Source organism: Pseudopodoces humilis, chromosome 22, assembly GCF_049639895.1.
Source record: "Pseudopodoces humilis isolate 2021_Gansu_Grassland_sample_001 chromosome 22, ASM4963989v1, whole genome shotgun sequence".
NCBI classification, from domain to species: domain Eukaryota; kingdom Metazoa; phylum Chordata; class Aves; order Passeriformes; family Paridae; genus Pseudopodoces; species Pseudopodoces humilis.
Window position 1 is genome coordinate 6,406,116 of NC_142221.1, and position 19,186 is coordinate 6,425,301.

A 19,186-nucleotide genomic window follows, 5' to 3' on the forward strand; every position below is an offset into this window, starting at 1 on the left:
CTCATTAATTTACCACTCTGTGTTTAAATACAGCAAGATGGAGGGGAGAAAATTGTAATTCTCAGTAGGTGTTTCTAATCAGCTGTTTCTGCTTTGCAGGAGAATCAATAGGTACAGAAGTCACTATACTTTATGAATTGGCTCAAAGGTAAGAGTGCAACTGAATGTTTAGCAAAAGTATGGTTGTTTCATAAGTTGATAAGGATACTCCATGTTTTGTAGCATGTTTAGCTGTTTGGCAGGGCTTTGCTTCTTAACACCTATTTTGTTAATAAACATCCACTGAAAACAGATTAAGGCTTTTTTCCCCACTTCTCACCGAGCAGGTGAGATACTGAAAGAGAAACATTGTGCCACCAGGATTGTTCCTTCTATGCACAAAAATAAGCCCGTCCATAATCCAGTGGTGCATGCTGAGACATTATCCTGGTGCAGGTGCCAGGGGGGACAGTCCCTCCCTGGCTGTGTCCAGGCCCTTGGGGCTGCCTCAGGGTCACTCAGGTGCAGCACTGCTGATGTTCATTGTCAGAGCACCTTGATGCTGAAGGTGAAGAGAGCAGGTGGTGTTGTGCTGTGTTTGTTGGTTTTCTGCCAGCTTGGGATTCTTCTGTGCTACAGAAAACCTCAGCTGCCTGTTCAAGGCAGCTTGAGGTCCCCTGAACACAAAGGTGACTGCCTGGTGCTGGAAAATACAAAGTAGGCTGGAGGGCCAGTGATTGTTCCTGCTGACTTCAGTGAGCTTTCAGTCTTGATACAGCTTCTGATGTGCTATGGTTTTTCATGCCCTGTCACATAAATTTACCTGTAAATTGGTGTCAGTTTGGCACCCTCTGTTCGTGCTTTCCGAAGTCATAGAATAACTTTGATATTTCAAACCGTTTTGTTTGGCACAAAAGGGATAATGAGAAGAATGCCACCATGCACCAGCATCTGCAGGATGAGACTCCTGTGCCTTCTGCTCTTCACAGCTCATCTGACTTTGATTTGTCAGAGAAGTCTCCTCTTGGCTCACCTGAGCACAGGCATGACCTGGGAGGCCAGCACAGCACGCTGCCACCTCTGCCAAGCAAGTTTCCTCCAGGTAATGTTTTTCCCACATAAGATTTTCTGGATATTGGGAAAAGCTGATAAATAACACACAAGGGAACTAATTAAGAAATAATGAAGAATGTTTGTCTGCCTGAGCTTTCCAGTTCCTCGCATAATCATTGCAATTTCAGTGATGAGGCACACAGAGATGGCAACCCTGTTTGAGGCAGTGTGTTTAGTTTGTGTCCTCATTGTTTTAGGCTATCAGCTTTTACAGTGCTCTAGACACTCTTTAAACAGACAAGTTATAAGGTGAAAATAGACAATTGTCAAGAGATTATGGTTTAGAAAAGGAGAGATTTTCCAATTTTATAGAAGCCAGTGTTGTGTTTCCTTGAGAATTGTTAAGTGCTGCATAATTAATAAGTGGTGTCATGTTTGACCTGGATAGTTCCACTGAACACGAGTGATGCTTGCAGTACTTTATCGGCAGCAATGAAAATTTAATAGCTGAGCTGGCACATCCTGTTCAGAGAGAAATATTGCAGAGTAAACCAGGAGTGTGTGACATGGATAAACTGACACATCACACAGTGGCAGGTAGAACAGATCGACTCCTGAGTAAGGACGAAACTTGCAGCCAATGGAAGAAAAATTATAGAATGGCAAAGCAAGAAGGAAAAGGTACAGTAATGAAACTTGATACAACAGATTTCTTTATTGTGGAGTGCATTGTGTAAGTCAAAGTCAAATTTCTCTCTGAGTTTCTCTGGGAGCTTCCTATTGTTGTAAGGAAGAATGTGTGCTGGTGATGTGCCGAGCCAGAATGTGGAGCTGCATTGCAGACCTTTGGATTCTTTCCTCAGTACAGGGAATGTTTAAGTAGATAAAATTGTTATCTATTCCACTTTTGTAGGAAGAAGAAATCTGAAGAGCCTTAAAACGCTGGACCATTGTTTAAGTTAGAATGTAGAGTAGGAGCTGTCACTGAATGCATGGTTTGAGCACTGTATAGGAAAAGAGTGTTGTGGAGTCAGATATTCAATATCTGACATTTTTAACAGCTCTGTGTCATCTTTTAGGATTAACATCCATTAGTTTTGACAGGAGTTCAGAGTGTAAAAGAATACAATCATCTACTCTAAATAAGAAGTGGTTTCTTGCTTTAATATTTAGAGTTATTAATGGAACACCTGCAAGAAATTAGAATCCTGAGACAACGTTTAGAATACTCCATAAAAACGAATGAGAGACTGAGGAAGCAGCTTGAGAGACAAGTAACAGACAAGGAACTAGATCAAGGTAAGAATTCATTTAATGAGAAACCAAATCCATCTTTCCTGCTGAGAGCCTGAGGGATCAAATGCCACTGGAAAGATTTGGAGCCACTGTTCTCTGTTGCTGGTGTTCAGCATCTCTGAAAGCCAAGCTCTGAGGTGGATTTAAAACTTCACAAGTAGCCAGCTTTCACTAAAGATGCTTTTGGAGCAGCTTTTGAAGCACCCTATCCCTGTATTTTTCTACACTTTGCTTCACTCTCCTTCCACCTTTCCCCCCATAGGAAAATTGATTAATATGTAATATTACTCAGACCAGAAGCAGGTAATAAATACAGACATACTTTCCTTTTCCTCAGTTCCACTGGTATTGACATTAGATTCATTATGTTTTACATCATCCCCGTGATCCATTTCTGTTGTTGTTTAAATGGAGGCAACCTGCACATGGCAGTTTGCTTTCAGGGATAATTTACAGTGATGGAAAGGTGGATAAAAAGCATCCATTTCATTCGTGAAGTATTTACACTGCTGGAAAGGCATTCTGTGCTCGTGAAATAACCAAACTGAAACACTTCCAACTCTTTTACAGCTTCATAAAGATTCTGGCAAGGGCATCCATTAATGCAGTGAAAGTATATTTTCTTTATAAACTGTCTTATGCCTTCCATCTGTCTTCTTGTTGCCTTAGCACATCTACCACTGCGTGCAGGAGAAATTTGGGAAAGTAAAAGAAAAAAGCAACTACCTGTTAGAACAGCTGCTTTTTGTCACTGTGTTTTTTCAGTTCTTGTTTCTCTCTGTATCAAAGATCTCTTTCATGCTATCAGATATGCACATGCTCTCTTGCTGGTGGTGCTCCTTTTTCCCTGATAGATGAACTTTCTTTGACTTCCAGTGTAAAAAGAAATTCTTAAATGAAGCTGAGAGGATTCCCAGGAGCATGTGGGAATGGGCTTAAGCTGAAGGAGGGCAGGTTTAGATTGGATATCAGGAGGGAATGTTCCCTGTGAGGGTGGGCAGGCCCTGGCACAGGTGCCTAGGGAAGCTGTGGCTGCCCCTGGATCCCTGGAAGTGCCCAAGGCCAGGCTGGACAGGGCTGGGAGCACCTGGGATAGTGGGAGGTGTCCCTGCCCATGGCAGGGGATTGGAACTAATTGAACCCTAAGGTCCCTTCCAACCCAAACCATTATGTGATTTGCATTGAACATTTTTGCTTTTAACTGAATGTCCTTAGTTTGTTTTCCTTTAAAACACAAGACTAAGTTGTAACATACTTCATTGTTTATGGCAACCTGCTAAATTCATGATACTGAATTGTTTGTTCAACAAAAGTTATTGCATAGATTTATTCTTGTCTGATAAATATTGTATGGATGTATATACACACATCTGCCCACTGTTCTTGCACTGTTATTTTTAATATTTAGATTCTTTAAGTATTTAAATGCCTTTGGGCTTCCAGTATCCTATAAATGACTCAAATGCTGGTAATGACTACATCATTCCTGTAGAGCTGAGGCTTGCAGTGCAAGTAGAACTAAAATAATTGCTTCAATCATTTCAAACGTTAAACTGCAAAATAAAATCAAAGGTTTCAGTTTGAGTGTCCTAGGTTTCAAACATTTTTAACAGCAGTTAACATTAAAAGGGGGTTTGTTTCCTTTTTTTCACCCACAAGTAGCTGATGTTTCTACTCAGACTTCTCTTCAGCTTTTGAATGCCTTTATTTTGCTTTCCCTGGGAGTGAATATCTCCTTCTTCATTGCTGTGATTTTCAATAGTGCCTTTCTTTCAGTCGGTGTTTCCTTTGAAACCTTCAAGGTATGCTTCCTTAGCACTCACTTTTTCAGCACAAAACAGAATGGAAACTCAAGTGTATTGCAATTGTGGGCCCTGATGCTCCACTTTCCTCTGGTTAGGGGGACCTTTGCCTCTGTGCAGAGAGTAATTGATGCCAGCAGGGCTCTGCACAGAAGTAGCAGTCTCAGTAGTGGGTCAAACTGTGGGATTGTGGCCCTATTACCACTGGCTCTACATTATCTCTTATTATGGAAGATAACCAATAGTTATATTCTGAAGCCTTTCAGTAGAACTGTGATAGCGTAACTTTTCAAATGGGATAAAGCTGGGTGATGGGCAATAAATTAAATTAGAATCAAGATGAGACCATCAAGCCTTGCCACTTCAACTTGGATTGCTTTGTTACAGTCTGAAAGGAGAAAGCCTTTTGAGTTCACAGAGCTGCCTCAACTCTTTAACATATAGATAGTAAAATGCCATTAGTGCCAGGCTTCCAGAGCCTTTGAGTCTTTCAGCAGTGACAAGAGGTTCATATCATGGCACACTACATCCCAGTTAGGTAGTGGGTAAAAGCTTCAATTGGGATTACAATAAAATGAGATTACTCAGAGGAAGTGCAGCACATCAAATTGAATTGAACTGCCAGAGCTGAAAGGCATCCTTCTCATACATTCAGCTAATTTTTTTTTGCCAGCTGGTTATTTCTCTATTTAACCAAATAGTTGACACTCATGTACTTATCTCAGGCTTTAAAGTGCAGGAGATAGTGGGATAACCAATCAGCTGAAAAATGCTTTAATTCCAGTGGCTCCTGAAGTGTTTTACTGACTATGAGAAGGTTAGAAAGGGCAGTAACAATGAGTTTGCATTTCGGAGGCAGCACCTTGAGAGTGGGATGTGGCACTTTGCAGGCTGTGCTGCAGCAGTGCACATCACTGGGGGTGACTAGCACCAGTACAGTGCATTGAGGATGGCCTGGGCTGGGATTTAACTGGCTGCATTGGGGATTTAACACTTAGATTCACTTGGCTAGTGCAGTAAGATCCTCAGAGCAGGATTCTTCACCTTTGTGTTTGTCCAAGTCAGACATTTAATCCGTGCCAGTTACCAGAGTTTCTTGTGGAGGCACTGGAAGGAAATCCAGCTCTTGGAGGAGAGGTGATCTCATCCTCAGAGATGTGAGGGGAGAAAACACAGGGTGATTGAGCTCTGGAGGGGCCTGTTCCTCCCCATGGCTACTGATGAGTGATCAAGACTGGCTCAGTTACCTAAATTTTAGAAACACTGATTTAAGAGGGATAAATCTTCATCCCTGTGATCATAAATGGGCTCTGAGTTTGTAATCTGAGGCCAAGACAGTGACTCCAGCCTTATGCTCTTGCCTGTGTGGTAACAGATCTATCACCAGACTATTTCCAAGCCTCCCTGCAGTAACCCCTGGGGATTAGCTGGTAGAATCCCACAGTTCTCTCACTAAGTACAATGGAGTATGAGCAGAGCAAGACTAAAATACATGGTAAACCCTCCTACAATTTTCTTTTCAAATCATAGCAATGTCACAAAATACTCCTGCATTTTGTCCTGTTGGGATTTTAGCTGATAGGTAAAGACTGCCAGGGATAATTCTGCAATTTTAGTAATGGTTGCCCAGCAATGAGAGGCACTTGTGCTGCACAGGGCTTTGGATTACTTGGCATTAACCTGAGCTGCCTTTTAGCCTGTAGTGATAACCTTCAAAATATATAGGGGAGAAATAGCTTTTATAGCATGTTTTTCTGCAATTTTTTAAATTGTTCTTGTCTGGAAAGTTTAATCTTTAATGACCTAGAGATGACTCATAAATCATCTTTTATGTATATATTTATAGGTTCTGCAAACATTTTTATCCATGGCTCAGAGCAGCATAATTCCCTGACTTCTGAAATACATTTCCTGAGGAAGCAAAATCAAGTTCTGAATGCAATGCTAGCAAAAGGATCTAGAGGTAAAAATGTAAACTGTTCTTTACAGAAGCAGCCTGCAACTCATCCCAGATCAGAAAACAATAAAATATTCACAGTCCACTCATTAAATTGACTTAACCATTCTTTGCACCCCTGAAATTCCATGCTCAACCATCAGCATTCAAGCTGGGATTAGCAGTAATGGAGTAGCAGCTGTTTTTTTGCAGATAGCCTCTGAAAAAGCTGATTTAGTTAAAAATCATAGCTTTAGTGCATTGTGGGCATTGCAGTTGTGGTTCTTGTTTCAGATAAACAAAAGGAAAATGAAAAGTTAAGAGAATCTCTTTCTAAGAAGAATGCAATCATTGAGCATCTTCATGAGGACCATGAATGCATCAAGAAAGAAAACGAGAAGTTGCAAAAGCAAATTTGCCAAAAGGAAGATGAAATCAGATACCTGACATGTCAAATTTACAGCAGTCGCAATGAACTGAACAGGTATTGATTCTGTCCACATTTAAAGAGTCATTTAGAGAAGAAGTTGTCAGTAGTGTGACAGGCATGTGTTTAGCCATAGCCATTAACATTAATGAGGGGCATGGATATATTCAAAAGGCAAGGGAAGAATTATGGAGGGAAAGAGGAATGGATTTTAGATTTGAAAAAAAAAATAAAAAAAAATCAGAATTTAACTCAGCTATTTATTGGGACTTAACAGGTTGCAAACAGAAATTAATGTCAAGCAGCATCAGATCTCTGAGAATGAGAAGTTGCTGCAGTCGCTGCGGACTGAGATCAAGGTTTATGAGAAGCTGGAAGAAGCAAGGAGGAAGGGGACAGGTATCAATGCACAGTTATCTCTGTACCCGTTGCCCTTGCACCTCTTCCCTCTGAACATGCTCTTGTCAAGGGCCAGGAGGGCTGGGTCACTGTTCCTTGACTTCTGCTTGTGGCTGCTCTGCAAAGAGAACTGACAACAACCTGCTGCTCAAATGCTTTCTCCTTGTGGTGACTGCAAGCCTGAGATGTGTCAGATGTTGACTACACACCCCCAAGTTTCCTGCATCTTTTTAGCTAAGTTAAAAACCAGAATTGAAGACTTAATGGCTCAGGCTGGATGAGTTTCCCGGGGATCTTAAAATTTTTCTTGTCATCTAAAAACCTGCTGCTGCATCCTTGCAGGTCCTGCTTACCCAGGTTGCTCCTGCTTTCTCTTGGTGGAAGGTGAGGGGAGAGGCTTTGCCTTGGGGCTAGCAGAGGTGCTGGGACTGCCTTCTCAGTGAGCTGTCTAATAATTTTCATGTCCACTCTGCTGTCAGTAAAGGTGAGAGGAGGACTGGAGCTCACCTGAGTTCTTCCTCCCCCTTGGAAGGAAGCTGTGCCACCACGTAGCTGTTGGTGTGCTGAGGTAAAGAGTGGGATGCTGTTCATTGCTGGAAAGCTCTTACCACATCCCATTTCCCACTGGAAGTTCTTAGAAAGTTGCTTTTTTCTCCCTGCTGCTCCCAGTGTTATGCTCTGCTGCCACTGCTTTTCCTGGCTGGCTGCAGCAGAAGAGCCCTGCTGGCACAAGGCTTTAAGGCAGAGTTGGGCTGTAAGGGATTCTCCTTGCAGAGCTCCTGATGTCATTAGAGAGTGGCAGCACCCTCCTCATGCGGCTGAGCCCCTTCCCACTCTCTGCAGAACACCCTGAACAGTTGTATTTCAGCAGGAGAGAATGCATGGGGTTGTTTGTGTACTGATCTCTCTGTGAGAAGGCAAACACAGCCTTTGCTTTTCTCAGGTTCAGATTTGTTCCTCTGGTTGCCAGGTGATCACTGTTTTCCTTCAGTGTATAAAATTAAACTCCCAGTTCTGTTCCATCCCTCCTCTGCACTCTGATGTTCTCCATTCCTTGTCCTTTCCCCAGACTGTACATTAATGCACTTCACATTTTGTAAATACTCTTCATTCTCATTTTATCTATTTTAGCTTTTGGCATGAGACATTGTATCTTTTATGGACGAAATAAAAAACAATTTTCAGCTCTTTAAATCTTTCAAGGGTAGAAGCAATTAAGACATGCTTTTTGTTGTCAAACCATTATCTTTAATGCTGTTTGTAGTTAATTCTTAATATTGAGGATAACACTGGTTATAACTTACTTGCTGAGGGTTCTAGTGAGTAATACTATTTTAATTGTTAGAGATGTTTGAGTGTTTCTTTTGAAATGGTCTCAGATCCCAGATGTGATGCCTCAGAAGAATTCCGGAAAGATCAGAATAATCCACTGGATTTACACGAGCTGCTGACTGAAATCCAGAGCCTGCGAGTGCAGCTGGAGAGGAGCATAGACACCAACAAGTCTTTGCATGAAAAACTGGAAGAACAGCTTTCCAAAGGGAAGAGAGAGGAAGTGGGAGTGGTGTCAGCTGTCAATATCAACTGTCTGCTGAAGCCAGGCTCTCAGCCCCATGCAGGACTGGATGGTACTGTGCTCTCTGTGCTTTTGGGCTACTGCAAAACCTGGGTCTCATTCTTGAAAGATGCTCCTACAGCCTTAAACAACATCAGCTCTCCTGAAATCCCTCTGCTGGGATGTGAAGTGCACACTGCACTGTCCTAGAGCCTCCAGCTGGAGCTTCCTTTGCATGCAAGCAGAGCATTTGCAGAGTCTCTGGGATGGGAGCATGCCTGCAATAAATTGCTATAAATTTTTGCTTACCTGGGGGGTTCTTTTTTCACTGCTGAGCTCTGTAGTGTTTGCTAAGGGTGAGTGTATATTACTCAGGAATGATCAATAAGTGCACTAAATGGGCTCTGGATAAATCAGTTGTCCCCTCTTTGCCCTTGAGGAATATTTTACCTTTATTTCAATCACTGTTAAGTGATGCTGTTTTAGCAAATGAAGGAAAGTGTAATGTTTACACACAGGGTTAGGTTATGGTTCCAATATTGATGTACATGGGATAGAGAGGGCACCAGAATCTTCCTCCTTAAAGTAACAGCTTTCCATACATCCAGAGAAAGCCACATGGAGCAGAAAGATTCCTTGGAATGTCAGCAGCTGAGGTTTTTGGATGTGCTTTTCTCTTGGGTGCTTAATGGAAGTTCTGAAGGAAGAATATGGAGACAATCTTTAGTGTGCTACAGCTGTGAAAAGTGTCCTACTTCCTGTGGAGTTAACAGGAAGCTTATATTTGTTAATAAAACATGTTCATCAGGGTGTATTTTAGATTTTTTAACTATGGTTTAATTTTGGGAGATACCTATTATTTGGATAGATGCTCAGGTATAAAAGTAGATAAATACTGGAAGATCCATGGCATGATACTAGAAAAATGAGCTGGTTTTGCCTGCTTCCGGAGTCCAAGTGTAGCATCAGCAATAAAAGGAACTGAAGAGCTGGGAGGGTTTTTTTAAAACTGCATGTAAACATCTAATAATACAGCTTTCCTTCTTCTTTTTTATATGTAGAAAATCTCTGCAGCTGCCCTGCTGCCAGGAGGAACATTTGTGAGCTGCAGAAGCAGCAGCACGGACGCTGCATTTCAGCGGAGAAACCAGGTACAGCCAGCCCGGCTGTTAATGAGAAGTCAGGCGCAAATTAATTTTATTGGGGGAGGATAAAAAAAAACCCCCACTGAGCCGATTTTTCTGTGCCAGGTACTCAGGCAGCCCCTCAGGATGACGTGGACAGTGCCTCCCTGTGCAGCAGCACCTCGGGCTCCAGCAGGACATGCACCCCACGCCTGGTGCCCGGCCATCGGATGTGGGCGGACAGGAACGGCCGGCACGTCCTGGGCCTCATCGAGGACTACGATGCCCTGAGGAAACAGATCTCAGAGGGGCAGCAGGTGCTGGCAGACATGGAGATTGCACTCAGGGAGGTCACTGGCACCAAGCTGCAGGAGCCTGGAGTAAAGGTGAGCGCTGAAACCCTCTACAGGAGGGTGGGTTTTACCCAGAGGCGCAAAATGGTGCCAAGGGAAGAACCGACCGAATAACTCAGGACACCTCAAGCTTGGCACAGTCAGCAGCTAGATGGACTCAGTGTGATTCTGAGCTAGTTAATTCTAGGCCTTTAAGCAATGTCACTTTCAGTTTTGGCTTTAAATGAGGTAAAACTGCTTGGTTTTGCTATGGAAATCGGTGTTTGTTGCACTGGAAATGATAAAAAAAGCCAAACAAAAGAAGCAGCAGAAAACCCCAGGTAAAAATCTAAAATGCTGTAGAGAGGGTTTCAACTAGGGGTGTGTAAAAGTAACCTAAGAATAAAAATAATTACAATTTTCATATAATGAAGGCTTGAGATGAACCCAGGAAATATAAGACAATTAAAAAATTGTGATACAGAGCTGACAAAGTTCTCCCCTTATTTGAATTCAGCCTTTTAGTAACAACAGGTTATAACTGCACATTAAAGATTGATGTATGCTGATGAGGCTTGTTACATATTACATTCAGATTTCAGGGAAGATTTTTTTGTATTTTTCCTCTTCCTCGTTATCAGTTGAACATTTAACAATATCATAAGCTAGTCCAGAAACTTGAATATTTCATTAATAATCAAACACTGTCTTCTAGGACTCACTATCATCCTTTCTTCATTCTCTGACAGTGTTAGCCACTCATGGTGCTGCAGTCTTAGGGATGCTTAACCAATAAAATGTTTATTTTCTCTTGAATAACCTCAGTCCTTTTTGTCTAGAATAGGAGAACTAGTTAGTGTTTACTTCTGCTAATTTTCTCTTATGTAATATTAATTTTTGGACACAGTTAATGATGGCATATTTGGGGTGATTTGAAAAGACAAATTTTCCTACAAGCTTCAGTTAAAGGGAAGGAACAATCTGTGCACATCTGTGGCATCTAACAGGGAGCTAAGAAACTTAAACCCCAGCAGGAAGGGCCTGGATCAGGCAGGGAAAACAGCAGCCAGTGGTAAAAATAATGAACCACTGGCATGGAGGGTGCTCAGGGACACTGACTGCAGGCAGTTCTGAGGATAGATTATGCCAATGCTTAAAAATTCCATGTGATGCTTTCCTGCCTTGGAGAGGGAAAGGAAACTAAGTGTCTAATGAAGGTCCTTTTCACCCCTATGATTTTATGATAATATAAATGCTGTAAAAACCATGCTTACTGCTCTTCAGAAAACAGTTCTTAACTTCAGGGATAAATTAGTGCTACTTATTTTTGCAGTTATAATTAGTGAAGCTGTTGAAGGTGCAGTCTGCAACAATTCTGAAATTGTTTTTGTGGTATCACATGTGTGCTCACACAGTCAAATGATGCCTGAATGACACTTAAGACTCTCTGAAGTATCATATATTTCCCAATGACCTAGTTAACATACTGATAATGACTGAAAAAGTAATCTCTCTAAGTTTTTAACTTGTTTTGTTGGTGTAAAGATAAAAGCAGTAAGTTTCACAATTTGCAGTTTCCTATCAAGCTTTACATCACTGAAGTTTCAGACTACTTAGCAAATGGGCTATTTTATGTGACAGGAGGATTCTGGTTTGATAACAATGCTAAATAAATATTCAGATTATATCCTGCATGGGGCAGGAACTGCAAATGCTTTTCTTTCATTACCCTTCCCCCTTCTGTAGCACCATTGCTTTGGTAATTCATTTCCTCCCCTCACATTCTTTTCCTCCTTTATTTCACATTTATGCAATTTCTTCCATTTGGTTTTCTCATCTGTCAGCAGAGGAAAACATTTTATGTGTACCCTGATAGTTATTTTAGCATTAAATGGAACAGTTTAAAGGGTCTGCTAAGGAAGAAACATCTATAGTGCTTAAATTGATGTCTGTAATCATTGACTTTCAAATAACATGACACAAAATGCAAATGAAGAAAGAAGAGAGTTGCCAACTGTTACCATGTGGCATAGCAAATCTAGTAAATATAATCTATTGTTAATCATGGTTATTGATTAGGATAAATCCCCTCCCTTGCTGAAATTCTCAGATGATACATAATTCAGCAGCCTTTGTTAACTAACAAATTAGTTTTTATGGCACACAATGGCTGTGTACATTATCTGAAATATGAAATCACACCAGCTGGATTAAACCCATTAATTAAGATTACACTTTCATAATGGTTTAAGTATAAAATATGAAATGTCTCTAATCTTGTGATACAGGTACCAGAACAGGCATCCCTGCATGGCTTTTCCACCAACACTCACACAGTCCAGCAGATTTTAGAAGAGGCTGCACGTTCCCTGAAGCTTCTCTGGAGAGTTTCTCTTCCCCTGAAAGCTGCTCATGGTACTGCTCAGGGCATTCAGGTACTGCTGGGCTCCATCTGGTCTTGGCTGCTTTGGTTGGGGGTTTGGGGAGGTTGCTTGGACTCTGGGAATGTCTCCAGGAAGATGCACCAGTTGCAGATGTGTCAATTGGGAACATGTTGGAAAATCATGACCCCAGGCTCTGGAGACATGGATTCAGTGTAAGGCTGGGTGTGTCCTGGTCATGTTGTGTGGCCAGGTGTTCATTTACAACATACTTTGTAATAAAGATGAAATATCTAATCCTGTTACATGAGATTCAGGGAATCCAGGGAGGTGGCAAATGCTCCAGCTCAAGAGGAAAAGGTTTGGGCTCCCTGTTACTTGAACCAAATTCAATTTGATCATGTGTATATTGGTAAGAAGAGAAACATCAGCAACTTCAGTGTAATCTCAGCTACATTTTCTTTTATGTTGTTGATGCCAAAGCTGTAAAGGAAGAAGCTTTTGTAAAAGTGTGACAGAACCCCAAGACAAGTTTTATAACACTTTGACTAAAAAGGATTGCACTATGTAAATGAATAAAAGTAAACTAAATGAAGAATGAAATATCTCTGCTGTGAGAATACCACCACTCAGCACTGACACTGTTTCAAACCCTGGCTCTAAAATAAATCTAAAGTGATTTCACTGAGGTATTTGTATGTGTTTATTAAGGGAAGCAGGATATTTCTGAAAAAAAAAACCCTCAAACTTTGGGAAGACAAACATTTTCTATATAATTTCATAACATTTTTGGTGATAATTTTTTTGCATCCTTAAATATATAAAATCACAAAAGCAGTGGGAGTGAAGTTTGCTGCCTGATACATTCACTGATGTTTCAGCTCCAGATTTGGGATGCCTTGGCAAGGGTGTGTACTTCCATTTTTATCCTCATGTGTGTAATCCATGCAGGCAGCTCCATGCTGGCCTGGATTGCAGGGACTCAACGTCCCTCACCCACACAGGGCTTTCAGGATGTGGGGGATGCATCTCCTGCTTTCCTGACACTGATCTGAGCCTTGCTTTGGATAACTCATTCCTGAAAGGCTGATCTTAATGTTTGTGGGGATCTGAATTCCCAGGATGCTCCTCATTAGAGCCCCATAGGATCTTTTCTGGAGTTTCTTATCCAACATCCCCTGATCCTAAGGATATTAGATTGCTCCTGATGTCTTAAATGCAGAAATTGCTCCTGACGTCTTAAATGCTCTCTCTCTCTCTTGAAGTTTGGATTCTGAAATACTCTGAGCATTCAGTGCCTTCTGTGCAGCCCCACAGCAGTTGTGAGTAATCAGTTCTTCTGCAGAGATAACTAGTGGGGGCAAATTTCAGAAGTTTTATTACTTAACAAGTGGCACAACAAGGAAAAAAGGTCCAAGCTTAAATCTGCACAAGGACCCAAATCAGTGACACTGATGTGCCAGGGCTTCTCACAGTCCTGTTTTACAAGTCACTGAGCAGAACTTTGTTGGGATTGGTGGTGAAAACTGAACCTTCACAATGATACTGTCAAATAATTTTGCAGTTAAACTGTCCCAGTGCCTTTTAGCCCTGTGCTAAAGGCAGCATCAGCCACTACACAAGGAGGAAGCTGGAATTCTGAACCTGGCAGACAGGGCACTGATCCCTTGGCACTGGCCTTCCTTATCTCTTCTAGATTAGAACAAAAATAGGCACCTGTCTAATAGACTTTGCTCAGTCTAATAGAAAAATGACTTGCACTAAATTCCAGCTAAGAATTGTAGTGTCACAGAATCTCATATCATGGGGGGTGTGAAGGAGGGAAGGGCAGGACTCAGTGGTGGTCCTCCACTCCTTTGAGTTGTTGGTACTCCAAGGAAGCTTGAGGGTCCTTGCACCAAGGTACTGAACAATTCCCAGTGCAGAAAATACTTTCAGCAAGTAGTTTAATATCTTACTTTCTTCTCTCAATTTAGGATGAAGGAATGAAAGCAGAAATATTTAGGTTGCGTAAGAAACTGTGTGAGCAAGAGAAGAAGTTGCACAGTACGGTGAAACGCCTGCACTCCACAAACCAGCTCAAGGAAAACATGGAGAAAGTCATCATTGACCAGTGTGAGTGTGTGCTTTAATAATGATTCTGATTTTATGTCTGTAGAATTTTTACCTTTAAAATTGGTGTTCCCTCGTGTTCTCCAGTGACAAACAGGCTGAGGCTGTGCTGGACTGATGGAGCCTCATTCCAGTGGGCAGAAGTTGCCCAAAGTACAAAAGGCTGTAGAGGATATCATGGGAAGCTGATCATGTGTTTACACAAACCATAAAGTGTAATAAAGTGATAAAATGTCAGTCCGTGCAGCTGCCACTAATTCCTACTTGGGTTATTCCATTTTAGATACTCTTGTTTCTCTTTTACAGCAGTTCTAGACAGAGGCAAAGTTACTGTTTGCTGTAAACATTTTCAGCCAGAGTTTTTGACATTGTCAAAATTGTGATTTTGCCTCAGTGTTAATAAATGTGGAATTAGGCTTTTACATTTTTCTGAGGTACTGCCCTGCAAGGAGCTCTGTCAGTGCTCTGCAGCAGACTAAGAAGTGCAGGAAAACAAGCTCAGGATAAGAGAAACAAAAACTTGCTATGAATAATTTTTTTAAAGAAAAATTAGGGCATGCTGTGGAATTCTATTTCACCCTTAGTGGCCACGTCTAGAAAATTATCTGGAAACATGAAAACAAGTGGGACATAGGGAGTATTGTAGCTGTGTTAAGCCAGGTGTCTGTTTGAAGAGATCCATCTCTGCTGCTTTAGACTTTAATCACTCACCAGAAGAGATCTGAATGGAACTCTCCTCTGAAATATGAGAAATTGTGAAATTGTGGGAGGAGGAGTTCATTTTCATCTGTAAAAACAAAAAAATGCAAAAAATCCATTCTTGTCTCCTCTGAAGTGGTGGGACTGAATGGCTCATTAGTCCGTGATGGAGTGGCACTTGTGCTATCAGTAATTAATCTAGACTGGAAAATTTTCCACACCATACAAGGTTATAAAAATATCCATAATATTATATGTTACTCAAGTCAGTTAAATGCAATGTAGAGTGATAAATGCTATTTTGCTCCATAGCCTGTAATTTTTATATCTAAGGCCCATATATCTTCTGCCTGCAGATTTTTGTTGTTTCAAGCATTTATGGGCTGGTGTTTGGTCACTTCTTTCAAAATTGCTTTATTATATGTGTACAAATTACTTGTATTAAGTCATAAATTGTGTTTCGTTCATGTTGTAGAGCCAAATAGCTCAGTTTGGGGTTGTCATGTGAAAATCAAAGCTATTCTATTACATCTTTACAAATAATGTCCCTGAGGTAGATTGACTGGTCTGGTTTGTCCAGTTCCAATGTCATCTCAGACACACTGGGTAATTTCAGAGCTAGGTCCACAGAGAATTTACCCTTCTAGCCAGAATTTACCCTGAGCCACTCCACCCACACTTCCCTAAAGCAAACAGTGCCTCTTGCCCTAAATGTGCTCACTTTTTTATCAGAGCATTCAACCTCCTCTGAATGAGGTGCTGAGAAACTGAAACCTGCATTTTCTGAAATCCCTGTAATGCAAATCTCTGCTTGGAGAGCAGCAGCTGTGCCAGCAGTGGCACAGCTCCCAAATTCTCCTCATCAGCTGAATTTAATAGTTTTGATTTAGAAAAATGTAGTTTGCCAGGTGAAATGGGTTTAGTAGCAGAGCTCCTCTGAGCAGAGAGCACTCTGCCACACAAAAAGACCTGGATGTGATTTTCTCCAAGTTTCATTGATTATGGGAATTATGGATGCCGAGTTGCCTTTGTCTTAAAAGAGCAATTTCAGAAATGTTTCTAATTTGCATCTGTACACAAATTCCTGGCCAAGCCTACAGCAAAACTGGGGGACCACCTGAAGCTGCTGGATTTTATCAGGTTGCTTACACTTGGTTTTGAGATTCCTTCCCTTCTTCTTTCTCTAGCAAGAAATGGAAAGCACTGCAGTAGGTGACCTTGCCTGCCTTCATTCTGCACACATCCTGTTACCTGCCTGCTCCAGTGAGGATATTCAGGTTCCCTCTGTTATGTAGCTGAACATTCCTAAATATATTTAGAGGCAGAGACTGGAACATTCTTGTGGCTCAGAGTCTTCTGTGTGCTCTCTCTGGCGAGAGAGCTCATTGCTTATAAACCTCATCTGAACCTCTGAGCATGGAACAATGCAGTGCCAAATTGCAGTAATCTGCCAAGGGTGTAATTATCTCGTGACAGCTTTACCCTTGGAGTTGTTGGCTTCTCGTTGTAATGAAAAATCTTTATTATGGCTAAATTGTTTATTTTTGAGACAGAAATATCAAATTGGTGCTTGTGAGTGGTGCATTTCAGCAGTTAGAGAGCTGACATAGATTAGAGACTCACATATTTAACCTGACATTTCTAAATACCACTTCTGTTTGGAAACACCCCCTCCTCCATTCACAGGTCTCCTGCTGGCCCCACAGAGACAGACTGGGCTGGATGAATGGAGGAAACCTGGAACCCTTCAGAGCAGGCCACTGGTTTTTGATTTCCCCGTGGCACAGAGAGGTTGCTTTGTCCTTGAACTGACTCCTTTTGCCATCTATCCTCATCTCCCCCTCCTAACTGCCCTCCCCAGCTCAAAGAGGATACTTAAAGGATCAAACTGGAGTTAGACCATGCACCACCTCCCTTTAAAATGAACAGAAAATCTTCCTGTGTGACTTGGATGGAGGGATGAGCGTGGCAGGGGCCGTGCAGATCTGGAGTGGTACATGCAGTGCTGAGCTTTGCCCATTTCACGTGGCAGAAAAACTTCAAAACCACTTCCAGGATGCTTAAGTTTGAAAAGCAGATTGTGGAACACAGGCCAGCAGCAGAAAATGGCATTCCAGGGGTGGCACTGCTCTGGACCTGCAGTCCTGAGGGAACCCTCCTGCTCAGACATGATTTCATATTTGGTCATTTAGAAAGATTTGCAGTATTCTTAATCTCCTCTTTCTTTCCAGTGCTTTTAACACATGATGTCTTGAAGAAGGCTAGAGGAAACCTGGAAGTAAGTAAAATTTTTGTTTGCATTGTGTTCCTCGGTCTCTGCTAGTCAGAAATCCACAGTGCTGTGTCAGGAGTATTTTGCAGAATTAGTCTGGTTTGCTTTAGGTTTGCTACCTAATCAAGCCTGGGTGACAGCAGTTTAGTGTGATAAATAGCCTGCTGTGTTTGATGGCTGAATTAAGAGTTTTATGACTGACCACATAAACACCTAAACCCTCTCCTTTCTGATGCTTTTCCTAGATTAATATTCATGTCTGTCATCATCTTCCAGCAGTTCATTTCCAGGAGATCACAGCCTGATACCCTGCCTGCTGCAGGAGTTCACCCTTGTTAAAAGCTGGAGCCTTTGCCAGGCAGTGGTGAAGCTTTTGTTTTCAGACCAGAGACCCAACAGGGGAAGCTTTTGGAAGCAGCTCTCTGCTGGTGTAGGGTGTTCAGTGTTTCAGGAATCACTGCTCAGATGTGATTTCTCCCACAAGGTTCAGATTTTACTCCCAGAAGGATTCAATGCATTCCTTGCCTCTGAAATCCTCTCCTTCTCCTCACACCCCTCCCCTCTGAATAATTGTACAATTCCCAGCCCCTCCTTAAATTTTCCTCTAGCCTTTTCCATGCATCCCTTCTCCCTCATCCCCATCAGCATCAGCATTTCCCTCTGCAGCTGCTGTGCTGTTCTCAGCCCTGCCTGAGTTAGAAAGTGATGACATAAAACAAGCTTCCTGCTTACAGAAGTCTTATCACTTTAATTTATAAATTTATTTAATTAATAAATTTATTTATTTATTTAATTTATAAATTTATTTAATTAATAAAATCTGATGAACACAGGAGCTGCTCTCTGTGCATCCTTGTGCAGCAGGATGGGGTAGGGACAAATTGAGAGCACTGAAGTACTGTATTAATAATAATAATAATAATAATAATAATAATAATAATAATAATAATAATTAGTGCTTTTCTAACCAGGTTCCACCAGCTGAGAATCAAAAATCACCTTCCTACACCAGCAAAAAAAGGATTCTCTGAAGGAGAAAGTTCTGCTAACAGAGACCGGTTTTTTGAGTGTTGTTTGCTTTGTGCTGCCTTACTATTTATTGATGTAAAAAATGTTTGTTCAGCTCTTTTAACGGAATCAGCCTTTGACCAAAAAAAAAAAAAAGGATGAAAAAGACACCTTTTGGTAAATAACTTATTTAACATTTTCTGTAATGTAAAGATGGTTTTTAATATTTATTACAGAAGCAAGGTACTGCAGGTATTGAGGAAAAATCCAGATTTTTTTAAGTTGGCACATTTGAAATTTTATATTTGTACTTGTCATGTTATAAAACTGTTGTTGTAGTTAAACAGATCCTGAAAGAAATAAGAATGTGATCCACCTTCCATTGTTTCTCTCCTGCTAAAAGAATGTAGGTTAAAAAAATACTCTGCCATTTGTCATTGTTTTTTAGCAATGTGAAAAATGTTAAATATTTTAAAGCATTTTAACCATCTCTGGAAGGTTCTTCTGGAAGCTGCCTGATGCTGGACTTTGTGTTAGGTACTTAGATTGATGCTGTGTCTGAAAATGTTACTTAGAATCAGACAATTAAAATGAAAAATCATCACAAATGTGTTTGTGTTATTTTGTTTCAAACCTCAGACTTTGGGCATTACTGACCAGAGCAGCCACATCAGATCATTTATTTCCTGAGTGACACAAAGTGAACTGGGAAAACAGTTCAGTTTAGCATTAACAAGACCATAATTTGAAGTGATTTTTGGTTACAAAAGCAGAGTCTGTAGTGCAAGCATGACCTTATTGAACTGATTTC

At 41.2% G+C, this 19,186-nt stretch overlaps 1 protein-coding gene across 5 annotated transcripts in view; it reads left to right on the forward strand.

The window, feature by feature from the left end:
* Positions 1–18,983, forward strand: part of CDK5RAP2 (CDK5 regulatory subunit associated protein 2) — a 69,078-nt gene extending 50,095 nt beyond the window's left edge. For 3 of the 5 annotated variants that reach the window (XM_088065660.1, XM_088065662.1, XM_088065661.1), the window contains 13 exons: positions 100–148; positions 897–1,081; positions 2,206–2,331; positions 5,977–6,093; positions 6,361–6,550; positions 6,771–6,892; positions 8,272–8,520; positions 9,509–9,598; positions 9,698–9,957; positions 12,192–12,338; positions 14,261–14,399; positions 17,327–17,373; positions 17,644–18,299. In XM_088065660.1, the coding sequence (XP_087921786.1) occupies positions 100–148; positions 897–1,081; positions 2,206–2,331; positions 5,977–6,093; positions 6,361–6,550; positions 6,771–6,892; positions 8,272–8,520; positions 9,509–9,598; positions 9,698–9,957; positions 12,192–12,338; positions 14,261–14,399; positions 17,327–17,373; positions 17,644–17,706 (1,784 nt within the window). In that variant the 3' untranslated portion in view covers positions 17,707–18,299. Of the gene's footprint in view, positions 1–99; positions 149–896; positions 1,082–2,205; positions 2,332–5,976; positions 6,094–6,360; positions 6,551–6,770; positions 6,893–8,271; positions 8,521–9,508; positions 9,599–9,697; positions 9,958–12,191; positions 12,339–14,260; positions 14,400–17,326; positions 17,374–17,643; positions 18,302–18,338 lie in introns of those variants that run through there. The other 2 variants (XM_014256299.2, XM_088065663.1) reach the window with 2 other exon arrangements.
* Positions 18,984–19,186: the final 203 nt, after the last annotated feature.